Genomic DNA, 25,403 nt, shown 5'->3' on the forward strand with positions numbered 1-25,403 from the left:
GAAAGGAAATCCCACTGCGAAAAACACCTGCTTCTTATTACACTAATGGAAATGAACTGTCTGAATTATTACTTCACAGCATGCAATCTGAACATGAAATATATGGCTGTCTCTGCAGTTTCAGGCCACTGAAGATCTTAGCACTTTTCTTCCATGACAAAAGCAGATTCCATTTGCTCTGAGCTCTTGCTGCGTGTCCTAAGGAACTTCTGATGCTTTTTTGGTCAGAAAAGACAATTACCCGGTGTTCTTTGCTGAACATTTCCCCAGAATGTCCCTCCCTCAAGCTGTGAGCCATAGTGTGGAAGAGCTTGCTCTAGCTCTTTTCCTAGAAACATCTGCAGTTTATGACAAGAACAGCTATGAGCAGAGTTCAAAAGTCTGCATTTTTTCCCCATCAAAATGCCTTTCTCCAAGGAAGTAGGGTAAAGGGGAAAAAAAAAAGAACGCCTCTAGTTTTACTACTGAATTATTTCCCATTCATTTCCAGCAACCCCTTCTAGGAGTGATAAGAACATGCTTTCACAGTATTGGCACTTACAGGTGCTTTGGAAGGAGGAGATATATCCAGCCAATGATTCGACTCCTGTGAGCTCAGCTCCCGCAGTGCCAAGGAACATTCTCCAATAGTTTTTTTCCTGGGAGTCTGTGTCTGGATTTTAAATACCAATCTGACAGCCTGCAGGCTTTGCAGTTTAATGGCAAAAACAAAAGTTTCCATAAATTCAATGTCCTAGAAAGAAAAACAGATGAATATCATTATCATTTTAAGAGAACCCCACTGAGCCCAAAACCTAGAAACCAAGGCATCCTGGCTCTATAGCCACTGCTCCTGCCTACCACTTTAGGTCACCATGGAAAAGTGTGCTTTTATAGTGCAAAGTCCACACACACTCGCCCCTGTGTTGTCACACCCTGGCAGGGCTGAAGTTCTGGATTATTTTTCACTACCATAACAAGTTGTGGCCATCTCTTCTGGAGCTTTACAACAGCACACACACATTGTGAAACAGATTCTATAACGTTTTGCTACAGTCTTTCCAGCTAATTTTATTTTCTTTTACCTTTGGCTGACATTATGGGAGATTTATGTTGTTTTACTTTCCATCCCCTTAATATTCCTTTACTGCCACTATCAGGAATCTTGTCTCATGTGACCAATTTTTACCATTTTCTGTAGAGACAAAGTGTGAAAATTGTTTTCTTCCAAATGAGAGGCAGTACCTCAGCTACCTTCCCTGGGATGAGTGTGCACATACAGGTATGCCCAGTCTTCCTCTGGTGCCCCACCACAGAGGTGCCATGGCCTGCAGCTCATGGTTCAGTCCCATGTGAGCATATCTGTCCTGCCAGCTTGTGAGAGAAGCAGGGCAAGAGTACAATGCAAGGCAGGATACAGAGGGACGAAGTGGAATAAGGCTTTTAATAGGATTTTGAGAAGTTGGGAGAAGTAAAACACGCCTGGGCAGTTACCACAGAAAATATGGCATAGGAGTGGATGTTTGGTTCATTTAAAAAATCCATTTATCTGTCACATTTATTTTTTGTGGGGAAAAATATTTCTCAGTCTTTTGCATGCCTCTACTTACATTGCAGCCCTCCTTGGCAGAAGATTTGAAATGCACTGGCTTGGGCAGTGTGAGAATTCCCTTGACACAGATACGAGGATTTTCCCCACAGCTAGAAGGCCAGTTCAGATCTTTGCACTGCAACATTGAAAAAAGTCAGTTTAGACAATGCAAGACTTACCATTTGATGTACTTAAAAGGTTTCTGTCTGCTCAAATTTCCCTTGCCTGAAAATTATTCTCAGTTCTGGAAGTATATACAACCACTGTAACAGTGTCACATTTACTGACAAAAAAGCATCAGGAAGCTACCTGTCCTCAAAGGTCTTTTTTCCTAAAAGTATTCATTGAAGTAACATAGAGACAAATCTCATGGCAATTACCACTAAGTATGGTAGAATAGTCACTGGTTATTGAATAGTCATTATTTGAATAAATAACCAACTTATTTGCTTACATGTAAAACTGTGATCCAAATCTGTTCTACAGAAGAAACATAACACAACTTCACATTCAGTCTTCCAAAGTCTTGTTCATCACCTGATAATGTAATAGTATCTATGGAAGAAAGCCAATTAATATTTTAATGCAGTATCTTAAAAGTTCACTCCAGAAATAAAGGAATTCATTAGTAGGTAGACTGCTTATCTTCACAAACTTCTCTCAAAATAAGTTTGAAATATTTTAACACCTACATTTCAAGGACAAAATATCCACCAAGTCCAGTAACCTTATGTTCTGCACGGCTAAAAGCCTTCACATTTCACGGAATAGAATAACGTAATCATAGAATATCCTATGTTGGAAGGGACCTTTAAGGATCACAGAAGTCCAACTTCTGGCCCTGCACAGGAGACCACACCAAGAATCACACCATGTGCCTGGGTTATCTCTACTGAATTTAATACCTTTTGTTATACTCAAACAACTTTTAGAAAGTAAAAAAGCATGTTCCTGAAATACCCAGAACACATTTATATCCTAACACTTCCCTTAATCTCTTTCACTGTTAAGTTTATAAATTGGTCTCTTCTTTCTCAAATTTCAATTCCAGTCTAGTAAACATTTTACTATTATGCTGTCTCCAAGTCAGAAAAGCCATTTAATATCCAGCATTTCTCTGTCATGACTGGAACCAGGTCATTGCCTCAGTCTTCTTGTAGAAGGAGACTGGGTCAAACTTTGACTTATAGCAGGGTGACCTTTGTGGGGACTTGATTAATTTTTGAGGGTTTATTTTGCTATATCTCCACTTCTTCGGCATTCTTTCATAAATAAGGATACTGGATTTGCATGCAATATCCTTGCCTAATTACCAGTGTAATATGGATATTGGATTCCAGGCACTTCACACAGAAAAATATTGATACATGAAAAAGGACTAGACCTGGGACCTGGTGTTGCATTCTATCCTAACAAGGTGTCCTAATTTCTTAGTTCACTTGGGTAGAAAATCCAAGTATGAACTTCTCAAAAGCATGAGAACTTCTCAAAGTCTCATTTGCTCAATCTCCAAACAGGACAGAGCAAGTCCAAAACTCTTAATTTCAAATTGCCATGTCATCTCTAGCTGACCTGCTGGTCAGATTAATCTCAAAAAAACCCCAAACCAAACAAAACCATCAATGGCAAAATAGAAACAGCTTAATGTTTCAAGTGCAAAGGGAAATATTTCATTACAAGGTAAAGAAAAAAAACATTACCCAGACTCCTGTTACTGCCCTGTGAATCCTTCCTGGAAGAGGAACTGCTAGGTACACTGGAGACTGAATCATATCTCTGGGGACAGGAAAAAAGGAATCGCTTTATTCAGAGCAACAGATGCAAAACCCAGAGATTATACCATCAGACAAGATATGATGAAAACTAAATACTCCATTTCAAATAATTGCCTCATTCCTTACTAGTTTCTTGATCCAGCAGCATGCAATTACTATTTTGATGCAACGAGCTAACAGAGGACCCATTTGACCAGCAGACATTTTTTGTTTTTGCTCATGAATATCTACACAAGTTCATTGCTATGTAAGATTATTATAGAAGAAATAAATAAGCACAGTGTTTTGTGTCAATGGAAACTTCCACTATTCAACTGATGGAAGAAACCACAAGATGATGAACCATGACACGCCGTCTGTCCTGTCCTGCCTAACAGCCTACTTGGGTTTCTCAATAGCCCCGTTGGGCTAGAACAGCAAATATCAGAGGAGACACCAGGAAAAAGCCTCTTGAAGTTGGTCAAGATGTTGAAATTTTCCCTCCAGTCCTCCCAGTGCACAGTGCAATGCCCTCCAGTGTTTACTTTGGAAACAATGCAGTGGGAACAGATACACTAAGCTGGGTTTTCAGTGTGACCTTGGCTACAAGGGGAACTCACCTTCATGAATCGGTGAGGTGGGCTCCTGAGGTCAAACATCGAACGGCTTACATCAAGGGATCCAGGCAAAGCACTGGGCCTTAAATCACTAACTAATAAGGCAAAAAGAACAATAAGAATCATATTAGCACCATTGCTAGGGAAATGGAAACCTAACTAATGGAAACCTAAAAAAACCTAACTATGAATAACTTTCACAAACTGCTGGAAATAGGATCTGTTCAATCCTATAGAGTACAAATGACCAAAATGGCTTAAAGATAGTATGATTTGCTGTTATCTAGTAATGTTTGCCAGGAACATGGGGATGGGACAGGGGTAAAGATTTGGTGTCTTTTTTCGAAAAATTAAATTTTTAATGAAAAAAACCTCAATTTTTAGACAGAAAGCTGTCTATAGAATATAAAAAAGCAGAAAGATTTTAATCATAAAAATATGTTGTTTACCAATAATAAGTAGAATTTCAGAATATCATTCATGAATTTACTTTTCCGTTTGTGTGGAGTTTTTTTAAGATGAAGAGAAGGGACTTCACATTAAAATTCAAGAATTTAATTTTGTACCTTCCAAATAAACACATTCTGTAGTTCTAAACCCACACATACGAAAAATATCACAACATTTGCTGTGACAAACTAGGTTTAGAGTTTTAATAGTTTATAATGCATGAAGTTCTAAGTTCTGAAATGGCTGTCAAAAAACTCTGGAGGAACAATTGTAGAACTGTACTCTAGACACACTAGAAAAACCTTTCTTGTGTTTAAACTTTCTAAGACAAAACTAGTAAAGCGTTCACTTTGTTGAGGAAAAATGGAAAAAGAGATGATGGACTGAAGGGAAGATGTCCAAGACAGTTTAATAAAACCCATTTGGCTCCCACCACAGGTGCTTACAAAGCCTGGTAAAACCATATGTGTAAAAGGCTGCTAAAATTCTACTTGTGTTTTGTTCTCTTAAAAAATATATATGGAATAGTCTGTTCATGTACTCTCTATGGTGATTCAGAATTCTTTTAAAACAGAATACAGACTGAGACATTTTCCCCCAGCTGAAAATAAGAATGCTATACTATTCTAAATAAAACACCTTTAAAAATGCGAGCTGTTGCCAGCTTCCGATTTCATAGAGAGCGTGTGCCTTTCCTGGAGTGTTGGAGTTTTCTGAATGCATTTGCCTTAGCAATCACAAGCAACAGCCAGTCATTAACTTCAGTCTGAACAGCAGTCACTCCAGGATACATACACCAATGAACAGCACAGAAGACAATTTTTACCTAGGTAGCCAAACACTTTCTATCTAAACTTTTACTCTCTCACAGCCCTCCCTCATTCTTACACACTGAGAAGTGGGAACATTGCTGTAGCTTCAAAAGCAAACTACAAAAAAAAGTTGGCATATAACATCATGCCCCATTTTGCACCTGTTCTTATCATCTGCTCCTGAATGCTTCTTGGTGCTTGCTCCTCTCCCCATATATGTACTCCTCAGGCACTCCTCCTACTCAACATACTGCCTGGCTTCCTTTTTCCATCTCCCTCACTCCTCTTACTGGTAGCTGAAATCTCCAGTACTGTGTACTGGTCTGGATCAGAGGCAGCTACAGAATCTCACTTTGCTAATTTCTCTACCTGCATGCAAGCCTTGTTAAGCCCCTAAAAGACAAAAAGTAACAGTACAGCTGAAAATGAAGCAGAGCTGGCTCTGCAGATTGATACACCAACCAAGGAGTGTCCGTAGCTTGAGAACTGCGATAACCAAACAAGTCTTCTGCAGACTAATGGCTTTTATTCCTCTTGCCTATAAACCCTGAAAAAGGGAGTAAGACAGAGAAGCAAGGGTGTGGTCCTTCTCACCTGATCCATACAATTTCCTACTATTTGATTTTGCTTGGAAGCGCCTGACGAGATCTGGTGAAACATGATGCTCCAGGTAGAAGGGGTTGTACACGTCACAGCCGGGCCACTGGTACACCCCGTGCAGCTCTGCCTTCCGCTCACCAAACGAGGCTCTGGCTGACTCTGTGGAGCACAAGTAAACATCAAATGCAAGAGTTCCAGACATAACACATGCTGCCTGGCTTCATAAAGCAGTCAGAGTGCCTCCAGGGCAAAGGACAAAATATTTCAGTATTATCTACTTTGGGTAAAGGGAAAAAAAAAAAGAAAAAGAAAACACATTCACATTATGTCAGGTGTCCACAGTGTGTGAGCAAACATTAGAATTTAATCTGCCATAAAAAACTATGCATACCCTCTCTTGGGGTTTTGTAGTAAATGCCTAAGTAGTTAAATACAGAAGGCTCCAAAGACAGACAGCACAACAGAAGTTAACAGGAAAAGTAGCACTCTGTATACAGAAAGCCTCCAAATTATTTAGTTACCCACCCCCAGCATACTTACTGAACTAACAGACCCCCAGACCTTCAGGAAGATCTTGTATGGAAAGATAATGCAGCTTATGACTGCAGTCTCCTCACCTACTTTCCATGGCAAGTCTGTCCACGGTAAAATCACTGGTCCAAAATTACTTGAATTGTTGGCTGAGGCATTAGTAGACATATCTGAGACTGCTTGAATCCCATCCCATAATAATTTCTCAGCTTTACTCAGCCCATAATAATTTCAGAAAAAACATGTATGCCTTGGTCAGCAAAACAGTGAAGAACATTGCTGTAGTGTTCTTTACTGTCTGGACTGAAAAGAAGCCATATGTAACAGCACATTAGAGAATGGGATTACCTGGATTCTGCCAAACTCTGATTCTTGCTTCCTTCACTCACCTCCCTGGACTTCAACCTATCTCTTAAAAAGGTCTTTACTCCACAATAAAATGCCTTCAATTCTGCAGATATCTTGCACCATAAGAGGCAAACTACCACTACTCAAGAATCCTCTCTTGCCTGTGTTAGTAATGTAAAAAACTACAACTCTGAGATGGAACACGGGCAGTGATAAAGCAAGAACTCAAGCAAAATGGGCTTGAGCATGATGTAAAATCATGCTCAAGGATGATTTCAGTGTTCAAAGGATGAACACTAAAAGTGAGGCCACAAAGAATTGCTACACAGCAGATGATGGAAAATCCAGTGTTCCAGACCAGGAGCACTTCTTCCTGCTAGCTTACTTCTGTGAGAGCATGAGACACACTGCAGTAAGCAGGAGAAAAAGGCTGCCAGAACTTAATTGCTTTCAGAAGGGTTGCCAAGAGCTAACTCTGAGCATGTCCTGTTTCACTAAAGGAAAATGGCCAGACATGCACAGAAAATGGTGAGGAACTGAGAGCAGGACTTGGACTTCCACAGATATTTAACAACGGTCTAAGAAAAGAGTAATCTGAATACATTTTTTGAGTATGCTGGTGCTTTGGCTAATGTGAAAAAAGAATGACAGCACACTTCATTCTATTTAGTAAATCTCCTTAAAAAGTAAACACTGCATTTTTAAGCACAACTTTATGCAGCTTAAAGCTGTACTTAAAAAAATTAGCATTTTAGAAATTAAAGTTGCCTACTTGACATAAGAGTCACTTCTCAATATTTGTTCAAAAATTTAAAATATTTGCTTAAGAGACTCAATTATGAAGAGTCAGGTCATCCTGCCAGAAGATCTAACAGCTTGTAGCCTCAAGGACCACATCAGGTTCCTCAGAAATTATCAGGAAGCAGAATTCTCAACACGGACAAGTCACTGACTGTTTAGATTGTGTAAGAACAGCATGAACAAGGGCAACATTCATCTAAAGGCTGTTAGACACATCTTCCTTTCTCTCTGGAGAACATCCATGCCTCAGAGTCCCTGATGAACTTCTCTGTACTGTATCTTGAGGATGAGATTAGACTAAGCAAGGCAGAGCCTAAACCTAGATTCAGCAAGAAAGGGGATAACCAGGACCATGTTCTGCTTTTCCATAGCATATCCAACTATGGACTTACAAAAACTAGCTACTGAAATAGCAGGTAACTGGGGAGATCAGGCTCAGAGATGAGGGGGCCTCACAGGTTCTGCCTCCAAACTCTTCAGCTGCCTGTTAATGGCTGCTGACATGCCAAATGAAGCCCACTAGAAGATGGGGCACAGAATGGCCAGTCTGTACTGAAGAGCTCTGCTAGGCTGCTTAGCTTGGCTGTGGTGCCAGTGGTACATGCAGCAGTGGGTGGGGAAGAAGTTTGGTAATAGCCCTGCAGGAGCATGAAAGAAGCAACAGCAGGGACCTAAGGAGGAGAAGAAGGAAGGGTGGGAATAAAACCCTGCAAAAACAAAAAAGTTAGGTAGTACTGCATTAGTTGTTATGCAACATATGATTGATTTCTTTCAGTTATTAGATTTTTCACCTTCAGAAAGGAAATAAAGTCACATGGGACTAAGAACGTACTACCAGCTTATCACGTCCTTGAGACAAAGCAATCCTCGAGAAAACAACTGCTCAGGTATGTCTCTGTGCCAGAATTTTCCCTTACCTAATTCTATGCATCTCCTGGCAGGACTAAAAGCCTAACAATAGCATATGCTCTGTAACTCACTTTTTAACTGCCACTGTGTCTAAATTGCATGCACCTCATTTTGGCAGTTTGAGTATGGGAGTAACAGGATGAAGTACAAGGCTGCTGTGAAGCAGAAAAGAAATAGTATCATATGAAACCTCGTAACAGGGGATCTGTGTCCCCTGGCCTCCCAAAAAACAGGAAAAAGAGCAGAAAATAGCAGGGACAAAAAATTCTGCCAGACAGTAGCACCTATCATCTATTGGCAAAATTTGAAAAGGAAGACGTGTTAGTATGTTACAACATACCAGAATATTAACCATGAAAGAACACCCTCCTTCTTTTACTTGAGAGATATGGATACTGGGGATATGTTAGGTCTTTCCTTGTCTCCAATAAATCTAATAAATTCTCTCTAAAGATTCCATTTCTTCTAAGCATCTTCCATTACTTTTGAGTATGAGCACTGATGTGCAATTGTCCCACTCAGTTTTATTCATACAACATCACAGAGATTCATAGTTAGATGACATACTTCCCAAAACCTCTCTGAGTGTCCAGAGAGAAAAGAAACAAGCTCCCCATTCTCCCCGGGGACGTGATCACAGCAGCAGCCTGATAGAATTCGAGAGGTGTTTGGACAATGCTCTCAGGCACATGTTGTGACTCATGGGGTGTCCTGATAATCCTTGTGTGTCCCTTCCAATTCAGCATAATCTATGATTCTTTGAAACAAGACCAGGCTTCTGGCAAAGTTCTGCAACAACATGTTTTCAGTAGGAATACTTAACAAGGTTCAAGGTGCAGCAGAAGCTACACAACAATTTCTGCAATAGTGTCTGTATTTTACCTTTAATCCCTCCAGCATGTGAGATACTGGGACGGTTCTTTGGCTGTACATAAGCCAGTTTGAATGGAGGGACCACAAATGGTACCTCCTGACCATCCAGGGGCAGTTTAGAAAGCAAATAATCCTCAGAACAGCCAACTTGACGCTTCACTGACACAGAAGACAATGGAGGCTGCTCTACAATAGTTGGCTTGCTTGCAGCTACTGCTTCACATTCCGGCACCATGGAAACTGCTAAAAATAAAGAGCAAGACAGACAGTACACATGTGCATTAATTTTGAACAATTCTACAAACAGATCTCTTTTATTTAATAGTATCTCTGCTTGATACATTACTTAACAGCTGCTAGTAGCATTCAGGACTAGGACCAGGAAAAGATATTCATCTTCCTGACACCTGTACTGATCCAAACTCTTTGTTGCCCAAGCTTCTATATTTAGAGCTACCTTCTTAAGTGAATTTGCACAAGGGCTACACTTGTATCATAGATGAGTTCTTCAAACAAATAAGATGCCAAAGAAAATCCTAACAAAGTTTAAAATACCCACAGAGTTAAAAAAAAAAAAGCATTCAAATTCTGAGAGTTTGAAGATACAAGACTTTTACATAACCTTGGGTAAAAAAGCTGGCTTTTTTGGACTGTATTCTAGACTGCAAAGAGCAGACTTCAGACAACTGTTATTTCTCAGTTCCAATTCATAATACTAACAAGCACAGGTTCAATCTCCAATGGTATGAAGTGGAGGTATGAAAAGGATTTTTGATGTTGTAAGAGAAATCAAGTTTATCAGGAGTAACACAGTCATTCTATTAATGGGAAATCTCATCAGTAAAGCAGCAAAACTTTTATGAAACCCTCATTATGTCAGAACTCACGATCATTTTTTTCCTTGTCCATGCAGAAACACAATTTACAGCAGGTTTTTATACATTCTGTTGCCATTGTTTTCAGTATTATAATTTAGAGGGGACCTCAATCAGCGATCCAGTGCAGCTATCAGACCTGAAAAACACAATAAAACAAACCATAGTAGATGGGAGAAAGTAAAATCAGAATGCAGTATAATCAGCTATTTAATATGCAGTTGCTTTTTGTACACAGTCCCAGGATCAATCAGAAAGTTACTTCAGTCATAAAAGGATCAGAGACATCAGATTTCTCTCACTGAGAAAAATCACTTTTATATAAAAGCACAAGGCAAGAGATAGTTTTAACATATGGCATTCAAATACTTTCAGTGATCCACTCAGACAGGTCCCTGTCTTTTGGGAACACTAAAATTCTCCTTGTATTTGTGTGTGCCACTGGGCTTTGGAGTTTACTCAGCTTTACAACTATTTTGACATGGTATTGTCAAGACATTTGCAAGATGTGTTTTTAATTCTGTTTCTCTTGTTCATGTTTCTCCTATCCTCTTTCACTCCCCTACTATTTTCATATATATCTATACATGTTTACATTTTTCACTCTACATACTCCATACTTTTAACTTGAAAACAGGCTTGATGCCAAAATTGCCTTCTTTGAGAAGCTACTGCTTTCTCATAATTGTATACACATGAAACTGAAGACCTGGTTTATTATATAATTGTTTGCTGTCCACACAGAAATAAAGCACGCTGACTTTCAGCAAAATAAGAGGCATGTAATCTACAAAAGAATGAGATCAAGTCTCTAACAGCTGGTTAACATTACAAGAACTTTATGACAATGCTAACTGGCCTCATTTAAATGTCTTTATTCATATCCTTATGTTCTCTTTTCAGAGAGACACAGACAGCTGCGCTGCCTCCTGTCCAAAACTTCAGCTAAGTCAAGTCCTTTTACATCCACCTAAGTACACAAAGTATGTTCTAAAGTATGTTCTTAGAAGAACATACCCAAGACGCAATTCTAACTCAATGAAGATTAGAAGACACCAAACAGAACATGAACATAGGCTGAAGGGATGAGGAAGACAACAAGTAAGACAGAGGGGGAAAGCATGGAGAAAATATCCAGTTTTTCCAAAAAATGAAAAATGGACATGTTTGCTTAGTTACTTCAATTGCAAGAAATTTCCGAAAGCATCTGTGCTCCAACACAGAAACCATTCATTTCCACCGTAGCTTGAACAGTGCCATAATTTTCTTTGTATAGTCAAAGACAGCTGAAGAATCACACAATGTCTATGGAAGTAACTGTAATAACCCCCAAATTTTTCTTGCATTAAAAGCCCCTCAAATTCTGTAGATTTTAGGTGGAGATACTAAGCTATGGACACTTCCTCTAACAAAACCACAACCACTTTACACAGAATCCCTTTCTCAGTACTTGCCTTCATCTTAAGATTGCCTGTGAGTGCGAATACAGCAAGAGATCTGCATCAAAATCTTCAGAGGCAATGCCACCAGCTCCAGAACCTGCTCTGCATCTTTACAGAAGCATGAAAGGAGACATGAGAATTTCTCATCAAATTCTCCATGGTTCTAATGATCAGATTTTCACTGTTGCTCCTCCCTTGGAGGCACACTCATGATAGCCAAGGCTGCTAATTTACTTTGGGTTCCCTTGCAGTGATTTTCCTTCCCAGCTGTTATCAGTACACAGCTGGAGTTAATATGCTTCACTCTTGTTCACCATGTTTAAACTGGACTAAAACAGCTGCTCTGTTTGCTCTAAGCTTTGCAACAATGGTATCGAAGCCTCAGTGGCAGTTTGCACAGGCAAAATAAACTTTTATCTCAAAATGTCCAGATAGAATTTATTTGCTACTGCTGGTGAAGAAGCCAAAATATTAGTACTGCCCTTTCTAGCTACATAAAGTAGAAAAATTCATCTATCTTCATCAGAGAAAATTGCAGTTCATGGTAGGGAATTGTTTAGCTGGAACAATTAATTCAGCAAATAAACAAATGAAAATAATCTGTCACAAGCAGGTGCCTTTCCTTCACAGGGGTGAGTGCCTTATATAGAAAGAAAGGGCTTCCTATGGGTATTGAGGATTTAAAAGTTAGAATGCAGTTCTACAACTCCTATTCTATCATTTAAAAAGACCATGTTTTTCACAGTAATGCCAAGTCAGCTGTGATAGTCTTTAACCATTACATTTTCCCCCCATTTATCAATATGCAAATATTCATACATTTTTCTTCTATCTAAAGACAAATATAAAGCAATTCATTACTGCCTACTGTAAAGAAGAGTTAGGATTACAGATTGCTCTTTAGCAATAGGCAAGGCAATATCAATGCCCAAGTATATAGACACACATCTTAGAGCCTCCATTTCAGTTTTAGCTTAATTATAGGAGTTTGAGAAGAAAGTTCCATGACTAAGAGACTAGAACACTGTTTACACTTCTTTAAGCTTACAAATGTAATGGGTTCAGTGACAAACCTTGCACTTGGGTCCCTAGACTTACACCACAGCCATGTTACAAAAAAAAGACTGCATTTGCTGAGGGAAAGGCTATTTAGATGCAGCACTCCTTCATTCTGCTTAGAGTGCTTTATGGAATCAATAACATGGAGGGTCTCAGTTACTTTTAAAAGTTTTAATTCACTTAATTAAACTACCATGATAAATATTTTTGTGGGGATTTTTTTTTTTTGTTTTGTTTTGGTTTTTTTGTTTGAGCAATCCTGGCAGTAAATTAGATGGCTTGGTTCCCGCTTAATATATTTTCTTGTATCTATATTTTCCAAGCTGCCTACAGTTATTTATACAATTTTCACTGCATGCAAAAGTTTTCTCTTAACCATGTGGGAGAGAAAGAAATTTAGCAGGTTCCGTTGTATATTTTATTAACTGAAAATAAACAAAAGCATTGTAGAAGATTAAGTAACTATTTAATGATCTTGACAGAAGTTGACATTTCTATCAAAGGTTAAACTTATCCCACAAGCCGGATCCTTTTGCTGGTGCTGACTACCCAAAAATCCTCAGTTACAATTTAACAGTTGTTAAAAGGTTGTACTAACATGAATTTATCAGGGAACTTATTTATGAAATAAACCAAAACTGTAGAGACATTTGTTAGGTGCACCACCAAATCCCAAAGAAGTACTGACTTCTCAGCAATGTCATCCATTTTAACAAGAAGTTAAGACTCCTTGACACTATCTCTAATTTTTGAAGTCAGTTTTTGTTAGGCAATATGCACATAACAAGGACATCTTCAATTTTTGAGATTCTAGACTGACAAAAGGATGGGGAAAAAGAGAATTTGCCTTCATTTTCTGACAAATGAACAGAGAGAAATCAGTTTGCAGAGGAGGGAACTGAACCCAGTTTGTCACTTGTGTGTCAAATTCTCTCTTTCTTGATGTTTTTCACCAAATTCAGTAAGCCATTTCATTTCTCTCTTCCCAGTATCAAGCCAAAGTAAGATAAGCAAATGTAACTCAGCAAGAGTACTTCCACACTAAGGCAAAATGAGAGCCAACTTTATTAGAACATCCTGGAAACAGCAGTTTAAAACCTAACCACACACATACACTGAGCCTAGAGTATTATAATAACTATTATTTTAATGGGTTTAGATGGAAAACATAAATTATCTTAATGATTTCCAGATTCCTCTGATAGAAATTTTGACTGAGCTAAAATCAGATAAACAGAGTATCAAAAACTTTAGTTCCAAATGCCTCCAGAACGATTACAAGACAGAGATGTTTGGAGAAGAAAGTAAATATTTTCAACAACTCATTAAATAAAAAGAACATGATAGAAAACAGGTGATCGCAATATTAAATATTAAAAGCTGAAAGCAGTCTGAAAAGAAATGTCAGGTCTTTACTGCCTTATGAGGAAAGTGTATTTTGCAACAAGACTGCAGGTTGCCAATGAATTTTACTGCATTTAGTCACAGCTCTGCTCCATAGGAGTTGAACAGGTAACACATTTATAACTACATAACAGAAACAAGGGTGAAATAGCTGTTCTCAAACAGGGAAAGCTGGCTAAGCCAGTGGTTGCAAACATTTTGAGATTTATTGCCAGTCATAAACGTAGACAATGCATTCTCAGATCTGCATTTTAGAAACATAGCACAGCAATATTCTAGTAGCAGTAAGTTCTCACACAGCAGGATGTGTAAAATAAAATACCCAGAAATAGGGATTATCAGTTGTTATAAAGCATTTGGGACAGATCTTTGAATGACATAAGCGTCTACAACTCCAGGAGCCTCAGAGGAGCCAGGGCAGTTTGCAACACATGAGGATCTGCCCTCTGGAGAAAGCTCAAGCCTGCTAGTTCACACCTCAGCCAAACACCTTGTTTTTGATACTTCTGCTACCTGTTTATGCTGCCCTATGACTTTCTGCCTTTCAGATCCAGAAGATGCAGTCAGACCCAGTCACTGAAATCCTTCAGAGAGCATAACAGCACCAGCTCAGGTCTCCAGATGTTTCACAGAAGCACAGCACAGCAAAAGCTGCTTCTGATGCAGGTCAGATGGATTATCATTTGATGGTGCAGATGCTGCTCAAGGCTTAACTTCTACAGCCAGCTGTTTTGTGGTTTTGCTTCTGGGGGGGAGTGTCTGAGAGCTGTGCACCCCTCTCAGCACAGCTCTCCAGCTGAAGAGAGGTGCCTGATGGCCATCACTTCTCAAAACTGGCCAACCCTAGTAAAACAGCCTAAATGGTTTGAGACATTTGCCTCCAGGTACTTTACAACTACAGCAGCAAGGACAACACATGTACCCTGCCCATAAAGCCCACAGTTAAAAAAAAAACCAAAACAACACTTTTTTTGGGGACTGTAGGCAGGTCTGACTTGTACTGCCCACACAGGAGAGACAGGTGCTTCAAGTGGGTCTGAGCATGTGAAAAGACAGGACACAGCTTTCATTCCTATTGATTATAAACTTCAGCAGTAGCAGGATATCTGCAGGAATTACAAAAAAAGGAAACAAAAAATGTCATGCCAACATACACCTACCAGGTGCATGATAAGAAGCTCCTTTTTATATCTATTTCTGGAAGAAACCCACAGCAGTGACACATGCAGTAACTAGTGGGTGTGTGCATACATACACCCTCCTTCTCTGCTTGTAGCCACAACTCTTGGAAGAGCACGAAAGCTCTGGAAATTTGCATGCCGAGATTATTCCACTCCTTCTGCCTTCCAAGGAAATTAAGATAATATGAGGCTTTCTCTTTTTTTGTGACCAGAAAAAAAAAGGGATTTCACCCTGAAAGCAGTGGATCACAAAGAAGATGCTGAAATAACACAACAGAAAAAGAAAAGTTATGAGGCTTTTGAAGGACACAACCAGAAAGACATTCTTGTGAGAGACATCTTACAAACAGTTCAACAGAAACACAATGAAGAGATGCAAAACTCTCCCAGTCCAGCAAATGAAAAAAAGAATGCAATTACATATTTAAAACTGAAGAGAGGACCATGCATCATTAACCTAGTTTAGCTGATGGAGATTTTATGACAGACCATTGCACAACCTGCTTTGGGCAAAGAGGCTCCCAGTGTTGTTTAAGCAGTTATGCAGTTGAATCAGGTAACAGAAATAGATGGTAAAGTCACACTCCATGATGCAAACAAACCACCAACTGCCCAGGCTCAGGAAGCATCTTCCCACACTGGCAAGTGTGTGGACTGCACAGCAGCCCATCATGGGAAGTTTTACGTGTTCCTCTCACTGATCACAAAAACAGGAAACTGAACAGAACAGATCATGGGTCTGAACTGTCATGGTCCTCTGCTGCAACCTCCTCTCATTCACTTACAGTTTGCTAAAGCAGGATTTTTCTTTTGAAGATCAGAAAGCCTATTTTGAGCCCTTGTCCTACTCCCCATAGCTTCTGACACCACTAGATTTCAACAAGTTATGCCTGCACTACACTCAACAAGTTAAGCAGAAAGACATGTTTTTATTTCAGAAAATATGACAATAACTAATTTCCTTCACTACTAATATTTTAACTCTGTCTGCAGGAACTATCCACCTCAGACTCAACAATATTACAAGATAATCTAAGGTGAGAAAATATTTAATTTAATAACACTTGTAAAGACAGGTTTGCTCTCACTCTCACAGCACTGTATTGACATTCCAAACTACCAGTCCACTACTGGCTCTGCATCCTTCTGACTGCATTTTGAGCAAGAGAAGATGAGGAAGGTGGGAGCCTGCAGAGAGCATCTCCCCACTCCATTGGTGACTGCCATAGCATTTAGGTAAGATACTGTTTGCTGGGCTCTCCTACAGGTAACAGTTGCAGGCAAAGTTTAAAACTCTTGTAATCAGCAGGAGTGCTTAATATGTTACTGCTGTCAGTCAGAATGTGACAACTGTACAAAAATATTATTTAACTTCAGCAAGCTTCTTTTGACGGAAAGAAAAACACCTCCAATATCAGTTCTTAGCTTAGGTGTTGTCATAGCAGTAAAAGCAAATCTCACTGTGAGCCCATGAGCTGCTTTGCATCTTCTCCTGCCAATGAGGTCTAGCTCTAATTGTGCCAGGGCAGAAACTTCTCCTGGAACAGCCACATCTTCCCACATGCATTTTTGAGGGAACATACCATGTCCCACTCCAGCTTTGCCTTCTCTTTCCAGCTTCTCTGCCCAGACAAAGATGATCTAATGTATGTCTCTCTTTGTGCAGGCCCTGAGCTGAACCCTAAAGATCACTTGTGCAATCTAGCTGTGGTCTCATTCAGCTAAGCAGCTGCTTCTTCCCAGGGCTCCAGCCTGGAGGAAGCCAAATGGCTTTCAGCACATCTGCACACGAAGCTCAGGCACAGAACACCAGAGTACATCACAAAGAAGAACTAATTGCTCCTGCCTACTCCCCCAAAGAAAAATAAAGCTGAGCAGGTGTGTGTGCTTGAGCTATTGTGCTACAGGAACAACTGCTTCTGCTTTTCAGGCACCCCTTGGAGAAGGGGAACAAACCCTGGCACGAGTACAGGATCCAAAGTTGTCCTTCTGACAGGGGCCCCAGGGACACCCTGCCTCTGGTTTAGCACTACAGCCTTGCACCTGCAGCCCTTAAATGCAGACCTAATCCAATCCTACCCTAATGCAAAACATTAATAATACAAATTACAAGTGCCAAAAGAAAAATTTCCTTAAATATGAACAGTTTTTCTTGTGTGAGATTTATATTTGAATTAAGAAGGAAACATTATAAATCTATCCCATGACAAAGACAAAATTTAAAACTTGGGATTTTAATATGCTGAATCCCCTTTGCTCTGGGTTGTAAAAGTTAATATAATGTTTCTTTCTAATGTTGCATTAGGCAAGTAACCAATTCATCCAATTACTGATCTGACAACGCTGTTCCTGTGAACTGAAGATAAATTCACTGACTTGGACAAGAATGTAAAATATTATATATTTTGGGGCAGTAAACAAAAGAATAGATCCATTATGTTGGACTGCAGACCTTTCGGGATTCAGATGGAAAACGGCAAAGCAAGAGTTGAAGTCAGGACACCAGAAAAGAAAGCTGAAGAGACTAAAATATCTATAAAAAAAAGAACTTGGCTTTTGATGAGAACATGGAAAGAATTCAACATAAGATAAGTCCTTTGCTCTAAGCAGATTAGGAACAAATCACAACAATCACCAATTGTTACTTTACAATCTAACTTAAAACTTAAGACTTTCTTTATGTATTCTGTGTCAGGTTTTAATCCAATTTTTTCTCTTTCTGCCGTTAATGCCAAGAAGCCATGAAAATAGAACTGTCAGCAGTCCTTCTATAGCTCTGATATCAAACAAAACTGGAAACATCTGGATTCATTTTTCAACAAGACAGCCAAGAAGAAGGTATTTTAGGCAAGAGCATCTGCCTGTGGAGTTCCCTAACATGGCTAAATGTGTCTAGTCTTGAAAAGATGGCCCTTGGAAACCAGCTCGATGCAACACTGAAAAAGAGCATTAAATGGCATTCAGGATTCCTCAGCTGCTGCCATGACCACAGAGTCATACAAAAAACACATGGATGCACATATACCATCCAGACAGCTAATGCAAACAGCTCTTCTGTATATTTGGAGGGAAAAAAAAAGAAGAAAATAAAAGAAAGAAGGAAATCTAAGTAGTTTTGCATGGAATAATAGTTTCATTACTATTAAAACAGGAATTAATTTCTTGTTTTAATTTCTTAACATATACTTGGGCACACGCTGCTTTGTTTTAGGTGAAGCAGTTTTTTAATAGTTTTTAATACATAATTGTTATCCTATTTCATGATGAAAACAAAAAACCTGTCAATTATGGAGTTTCCAGTCGGTGAGGATTCCCAGTTCTGCTCCATACTGTCACTGTAGAACCAGTTACAAGGTGGTGAGAGGAAGCAAACTTGTAGGTTGTACAGATAAAAGCTGAAAGACTGTCTGAGATTAAGAAAGAAAAGGTGACTCAAGTACATTTCATATATGAAAACAGGTTAAACGAATGAATCAAGAACAGGAAATGGGAACTGATCTTAAATAATTCAAATCCAAACCAGATTGGGAGCATGGTTCTGCAGGGCATGTGCACTGAGCTCAGGAAGCTGCCTAAACACACACTAAAATAAAAGTCCAGAAGGATACTGTCCTTATAAAGTACAACTATTTATTACTTTTTGCATGAAATCCACCCAGAGCAGGAACCCAGCACTACTGTAACAGCCCCAGCAGTGCCTCTCGGAGAGCTGTACTGGCTGGAGCTGTTGGCAGCTGCCCAGCCAGATGAGTGGTAACCAGGCATTGTGTAACAGAGGCATTTTTCAAGGAGTTTGCACAGACATGGGGAGAAACAGCAGAAATCAAAACTGTCTCATTTTAATGGCACTATCTAAGATCCCAGTCATTATTGGCCAAATGCTGCTACAACTCTGGGGCATGGTGGTGGGGCTGTGCTCCCTTCTGAGAAGACAGAGGTCCTGAGAGCAGAAGCTGGCACCATGAAGCTACCATTCCCTGTTTTCCCTTAGGACAGAACTGTTTAACAACACAGCAAACAACAACTATACCATAAATGTATGGGTTTTTTTAAAAATCCTATTGAGTTTAAATCTCTCTTCCTAAGAGATTTTGGACCCATGATTTCATACACTGGTGAAAAATTAGATCTGGAAGTGCATATACCACTGAATGGAATGAAAGCCAGAGTAATTTAGGCAGATGTTCTGTGTTTTATTAAGGCCTCATGGAAGAAATTTTTTTGCAACTCTGGTCACTGCTGAGAAGACAGAGAACCTGAATGGGAAAGTCAGAGAAAGTTCCCAGTCTAGGGGCCAACAACCCCCTTTTGCAAAATTAAATAATGGAGAAAGAAAACCCAAAAAAATCAACACAGAATTAAAAGTTTTAGAATTTCCCCCTACTGCAAAATTAAACTGGTCTTGAGAATGTTTTGCTGTCACTTAGGAGAGTTAAACAACAGAATTTCTCTCAGAAACAGGATATAACTTGCTTTTGTATCAATTCACCACTAACCACAAAGGCATTGCTCAAGTGACTTTTAAACCTTATCCTGACTAACCCTCCTCTCTGCATGGCAGGTGCTTTCCTTATTGGAAGATGTACAAACACAGTAGACTGACTGCAGGCCTGAACTTTATAAATATAGAGAGTTCTGCCACAGCCTCGCATTTCTCCAGCCCCTGACAAGTCCTGGTCAAGGACCACATGTCCCATCTGACCTGACCCAGCTTCAACAAGCAGGGTGGGCAAAGCCACATCCAGCCCCTCTGCCCAGAGGCATGACAACTCTGGGAGAGAGGGGTTGCATTCCTTCAGGGAGAAGGGCCCCCCCACCCCATCAGCTCTGTTGATGAGGCTGTCTCACCAAAGCCAGGCAACCTCAGGCTCTCCATGCTTCAGCCAGAGCTGAGGTACTCGAGGTGTGCATCCACACACACCCGCAGGGGCTCCAGGGCCCAGAGCCAGGCACCCCAGCCCAGGCTGCAGCACCCTGCACCAGCTCAAATCCAGGCTCCAAAGCAAAGGTGTTAAACTAATGGAGTGCCATGGAGGTTTCAAAGTCATTAGGGCATGGCCCTTCTAGACTGTTTTTTTCAAAGCTGGTTTAATTGCCAAAGGAGTATCTCCAGAACTCATTGTTCAGGCCATTGCAGTGATCACAAACATCAACACCCTTCATTTGGGACCTAATTATCTGTTCTCTCCAGTTTAAGTCTGACTATTAGATCACTGAAAAACAAAGATTCAAAACAAAATCACCAGGGTACAATTTACAGGAAAGATAAGTACCAGATTGACGACATAATTTCTTTTTGGCACTGAATTAGTGCAAACTCAGCTGCAATGACAGGCAAACAAATACTCATACTAAGCTTAAGACAAGTATCCTCACCAATTTTGCATGGTTTGATGTATTAATATCATTAAAAAATATATTGGAACACAAAGAAGCTCAAGCAAACCCAGGTTCTGTACCTCTTCCCACATGAGGCTTCTCAGTTTAGATGTGAAAATCCATCCTGGAAAAGGCCATCAGCTGAACTTCTCTCTGCATAAGCAATCCTTCTGATTAATTAATCCTGAGCAGCATTACTAACTAGAACGACAACATGGCTTAACTCAGAGACTGGTCTACTTCAAGTCAGAGCTTGCTCTGCCTTTCACTTTAAAGAGATTAGATGTTAAATTCTCTGCTGACAGAGATTGGGTGTTGTCCTACTTAGATTAGAGAGAATTATTTACCAGATTTAAGGTATCTGGGGAGATAGCAATTCAGAGTAAACAAAGCCATTCTCCTATAAAATTAAACAAGAGGCGAACGAGGGAAGAAATTGGTTAGGGTATGTATCACGTAAAATTCACTAAATGAAGTAAATAGCACCTTAATGAAGCAAAAACATTCAATAAACGTTTCACCAAAGCCAAAGTATACTGCTGGTATAAGCCACAGCAGATAGGAGAGACAAGACAGGAGGCCTAAGGCAGCCAAACTGGCTTCCTAGCTGAGGCTGTCCTGGTAAGGCAGATCCTCTGGCTCTGCCCACCACACACGGGGGCTGCACCTGCCTGTCCCAAACTTGCTGAAAGGGCTGGCTGCTACTGGGGGGCTGCTCAGCTCTGCCTTGCCAAAGCTTTTCCTGCAGGACCCAGTAAACATGCAGCTGCACAGTGAGCTCGCCCAGCTCACTGATTAGATACAAAATTAAATGACCAAAATAAACAAACTTTTTTTTTCATTTTAAAAATAAGTAGTTGTTTAACTCTCCCTGTGGTTGACTGCACAAGGTGGGGTCAGAATCCAGTGGGGAAAATGGGGGGACAGAGTAGGACTGCACATTTCACAGCCAAGCCCCAGCCCTGGGGAGTGCATTTAGAGTAACTTACAACTGAAACTAAACCACCCACCAGTAGGAGGATGAATGGAGGCTGAGTGAAAAGCAAACCAGCAGATACTAGACAAGTGACAGAACAAACAAGGAAAACAACTAAGCCTGACGTTTAGGACAAAGAAAAAGAGACCAGTGCCTAAACTTTTTTTCCAACATTGTAAATTAATAGCCTACACACACATGACTGACTGAACAATCCCACCCACATTCATTCTTTCCACAGCAGCAGAAGAAAGAGGAATTAATCACCTGGGGATCCATCACCTAAATTAAATGCAGGGGAGGGCAGTGGAATTCATGTGACATCAGTGAAGTCCAACATACCCTTATAAGTATTGGCAAAAATCAAGGGACACTTTAGTAATAAATGTATTCTCTTGAAATTAAGTATTGCTTAACCACATGCATTCTGCAAATATATATTTTAATATTTAGCATACAGTTGGAAAAAGGATGAAAAATTAAACTTCCCCACTCCTGGATTTAGGATTTATGCCCTAGCCACTGAGTTGTAAGATCAAACTCACCTAATGAATATTTGTGCTCTGAAAGCAAGGTGAAACTGTTTCATAAGTAAGAAGCCAGAGGCCACCAGCCCAGAATAGCACGAAGGTTTATGGATCTAGCACTCTCTCGAGAAATGAAAGATGCAAAATCAGAACTTGATTCTTCACATGTGTCTAACAGCTATAGAAACAATCTAGAAAGAACGGGGGGGGGGGGGGGGGAGGGAGGGGTAAGGCACGGCAATGTATTCCCTTGCATGGTTTTTAAGTAGTGCTGATTCCCTGATATGGACTTGGACTCTCCAGGAAGAACTTATCAAGGTACATCTTGCTTCTGAATGCCTGGACAGCTTGGACACCCAACTAATCACCACTGTAAAAACTAGAGGCATAAAAACATAAAGCAGCAAACCTCAATGCATTCAGCAAGTATCACTGGGAAAAACCTGAGCCTGCACAGATCAGAGACTGAGGTCAGGACTGCAAGGGTCCAGCTCCCAGGAGTGGGTGCTCACAGGATCTTTTAGATGGGAAGGCAGCTGTAGGACATCCTGAGATCTTGTTATTTTCCTGCACAATTACAGCAGACTGACTGGAAGCGTGCATTGTAGGAACAGTCACAATACCGACCTTTTCGTTCTTATCTAGAGAAATCAAATCCCCATCAAAGGAGAGTTAGTTACAAGACCAGCTTAATTAATGATGGTATTTATTTCAGATTGCTGTTTAACAACCAGAGTGATCCAAAACACCCAGGAATCCAGCTTCATGGTATGGATTCAACAACTGTGAAACTTGAAACAGCTTACAATTATACCTGCTACTTTAACAGCGCTTTTGGATACAGAAGAACATAACTTCAGTAAATATGTGTTTTCTGATGCTAATTTCATCCCACGCAGAGGGAAACTGTCTAGCTATATTCACAACTTCCTTTGGAGTTTTGGCTAAAACACATCTCTAATTACTTGAAGTGTAGATGAAGATTATCTAATTAGCTATTGCTGGCCTGTGCCAACACTCAACTGCTAATTCACACAAAATAGTTGAATTTTAGAAGGCCATTTTCACATAGCAATACCACGAAACTCTTCTAAGTACAACTGAACCTCGGACCTAATTTGTATGAAGATTCAATTCCCCAGCAGTCCAAAATAGTTACTACTTTCCTACCTGCCTACATCTCCCAAAGTCGATGGGAATCGCAGAGACTCGGCCGCGTCCGTCGGGGCAGCTCCCGCTGCCGGCACCTCCCGGCCCCGCTGCCCGGCCCGGTACCCGCCGGGACGGCGCTGCCGCCGCTGCCCGCCGGAGCCGCCGCCGGTTCCGCCCGCCCCGCCCGGCGCTGCCGCCGCTGGTTCCGCCAGGTGCTCCCGCAGCGCTCACTCACACCGCCCGGGGGAGTTCCCGGCCGCTCGGGGCTCACCGCCTCACCTGAGCTGCTCGCTGCGGCGAGCTTGCCTCCAAATGGCTGAAGTAACTCTTCTTTGGCTCTTGCTGGACCGTGACACCTGCAAATCGGTCCGGAGCTGCCCCTCGCTTTGCTAGAAGCACAAGCAGGCTTCTGTTTTAGAGAGAAAAAGCGATTTTTTAATGGTTTACAATGTTCTTAGAAAACGGCATGTCCAGTTGGAATATGGATTCGTGTTAGGCTTCCCATGGACGCGCGAGAAAAGCGTGCAGTGCGCTAGAGTGCATAGTTCATAGGGTAATTTAGGGACCGCACACAGTTGATTGGTGCAGAATTTTCAGCAGGAAGTTCTGGTTTGGAAATTTCTTTGCAGGAAGGAAAAGTTCTGTAAGCCTCAAGGTGGTTTCTCCTTGATTCTAGTTTTTGGTAACTGGAAGTGCTACAATACCCAGGAGGCAAATATGAGGAAAAGGTAGGGCTGGATTAGTAGGGAAAAGTGTGTATTTCCCCAAAGAAATGCTGCTTACATTCTGAGAGCATTTAAATTTCCAGTCACTGAAGTTTTGCGCAGTTGTCCTAATAGGTCTTTGATTTATTGGCTTCCCCATTCACCAAGACTGTATTTTTTCCCTTTTACAATATTTTTCATTTTAAATTTAGTAATGCCACAGATCTGCTGCTAACTAAAAATTTCATGCCTGTCATCATGCAGTGTAACACAGCTACTTCAAGCTCCAGAGCCACTGTAAGGGTCAAAGACCCTGAGCCAAAAGCACAGACTTACACATTTTGAGCTGACAAAGCATCTCTGTTCATCTCTGCCCAGAGCCAGTTGCAAGTACTGGTATCACATGGCAGAGAAGCTCCTGCTAATGGAACTCATGAGATTATGCACAGTCGCTGTTTTAAAGGAATACCAGTAACCTGGTACACTTCCAGAATTATCTGAGTCCTCCTGAGGTGCACGTTAATCACACATTTCAAGGCATCTCACTGGATTAATTTACACGACCAAACAGCTTTATTTCACTGTTCACAGAGGTGTGTTGTTTAACTACTGATAGCCTGTATGCAGCTTGCTGCTATCAAGTTACCTCGGCATTGCCATGCTAAAAGGTTTTTCAGGCTCTCAGCGACTTCCAGTCCTGCCTAAACGGCTCTCCAGCTGCTGGAGTTGCAGTGCAGTAGCAGCCGTCCCCTGGGACTGCAGGTTGCCTCTCTGATGAAGGAAAAGACATTAAAACCAGTATTTTTGACAAGGCAGTTAGAGGAAAAAAACCAGTTTGCAATATGACTTTTCTTCTTGATCTGGGCAAGGCTGTGCCCTGTAATTTGAGAGGGCCTATTAACACATCTCTGTGGCTCTTTTGATGGTTTGGGACACCTTTCAGTCTTTTCAGCTGCTTGAAAATTGGGAGTTTTGTTTCAATAAGCAAAGAATTCAGCTGTGCATGGTAAGGGATGTGGACAATCTGATCTTGTGTGGATGGGGAGAGCATTACTGTCCTGTGATGTTTTTAGCTGGGATGGGAGACAAACCTCCCCCCTTCCTTGAAAGATTTTTGTTGCAAACAAACCTAGTCGAGAGATCAGCAGTGAAACCAATTTACCTCTTTTCTTGTCAGCTGCAAATATGATCTTCCTTCCCCGCCAGCCTCCTGGCAGCACCCAGAGTGCTCCATGCTCTGCTGCATCTCTCTGTAACTAAACCTTGCTTCAGAAAGCTGGTGATCTCCCCTTGCCTCACTGACTCTTGCTGTTGGCTCCCCTCCCCTCTGGTGACCATTCCAGACCTGTCATTGCATCCACTCATCCTCACTCATTCCTGGTTCTCTGCAGCTGCTCTTGTACCTTATGCTGCCTCCACTCCAGGCACCCCAGTACTCA

The 25,403-nt window shown here is 40.8% G+C and overlaps 1 protein-coding gene across 4 annotated transcripts in view; it reads right to left on the minus strand.

Annotated features, from left to right (window-relative positions):
• Positions 1-23,797, minus strand: part of TC2N (tandem C2 domains, nuclear) — a 30,244-nt gene extending 6,447 nt beyond the window's left edge. Inside the window, exons 1-9 of one of the 4 annotated variants that reach the window (XM_030274865.4) lie at positions 23,540-23,797; positions 10,153-10,279; positions 9,275-9,508; positions 5,798-5,962; positions 3,945-4,036; positions 3,271-3,346; positions 2,025-2,125; positions 1,590-1,706; positions 542-733 (exon numbers count right to left, since the gene is read on the minus strand). In XM_030274865.4, coding sequence (XP_030130725.4) covers positions 542-733; positions 1,590-1,706; positions 2,025-2,125; positions 3,271-3,346; positions 3,945-4,036; positions 5,798-5,962; positions 9,275-9,508; positions 10,153-10,219 — 1,044 coding nt within the window. In that variant the 5' untranslated portion in view covers positions 10,220-10,279; positions 23,540-23,797. Of the gene's footprint in view, positions 1-541; positions 734-1,589; positions 1,707-2,024; positions 2,126-3,270; positions 3,347-3,944; positions 4,037-5,797; positions 5,963-9,274; positions 9,509-10,152; positions 10,280-20,685; positions 20,791-23,278; positions 23,436-23,539 lie in introns of those variants that run through there. The other 3 variants (XM_002200121.6, XM_030274864.4, XM_072930345.1) reach the window with 3 other exon arrangements.
• Between the last annotated feature and the right edge of the window lie 1,606 nt (positions 23,798-25,403).

Source organism: Taeniopygia guttata, chromosome 5 (genome assembly GCF_048771995.1).
Source record: "Taeniopygia guttata chromosome 5, bTaeGut7.mat, whole genome shotgun sequence".
Classification (NCBI taxonomy): Eukaryota; Metazoa; Chordata; class Aves; order Passeriformes; family Estrildidae; genus Taeniopygia; species Taeniopygia guttata.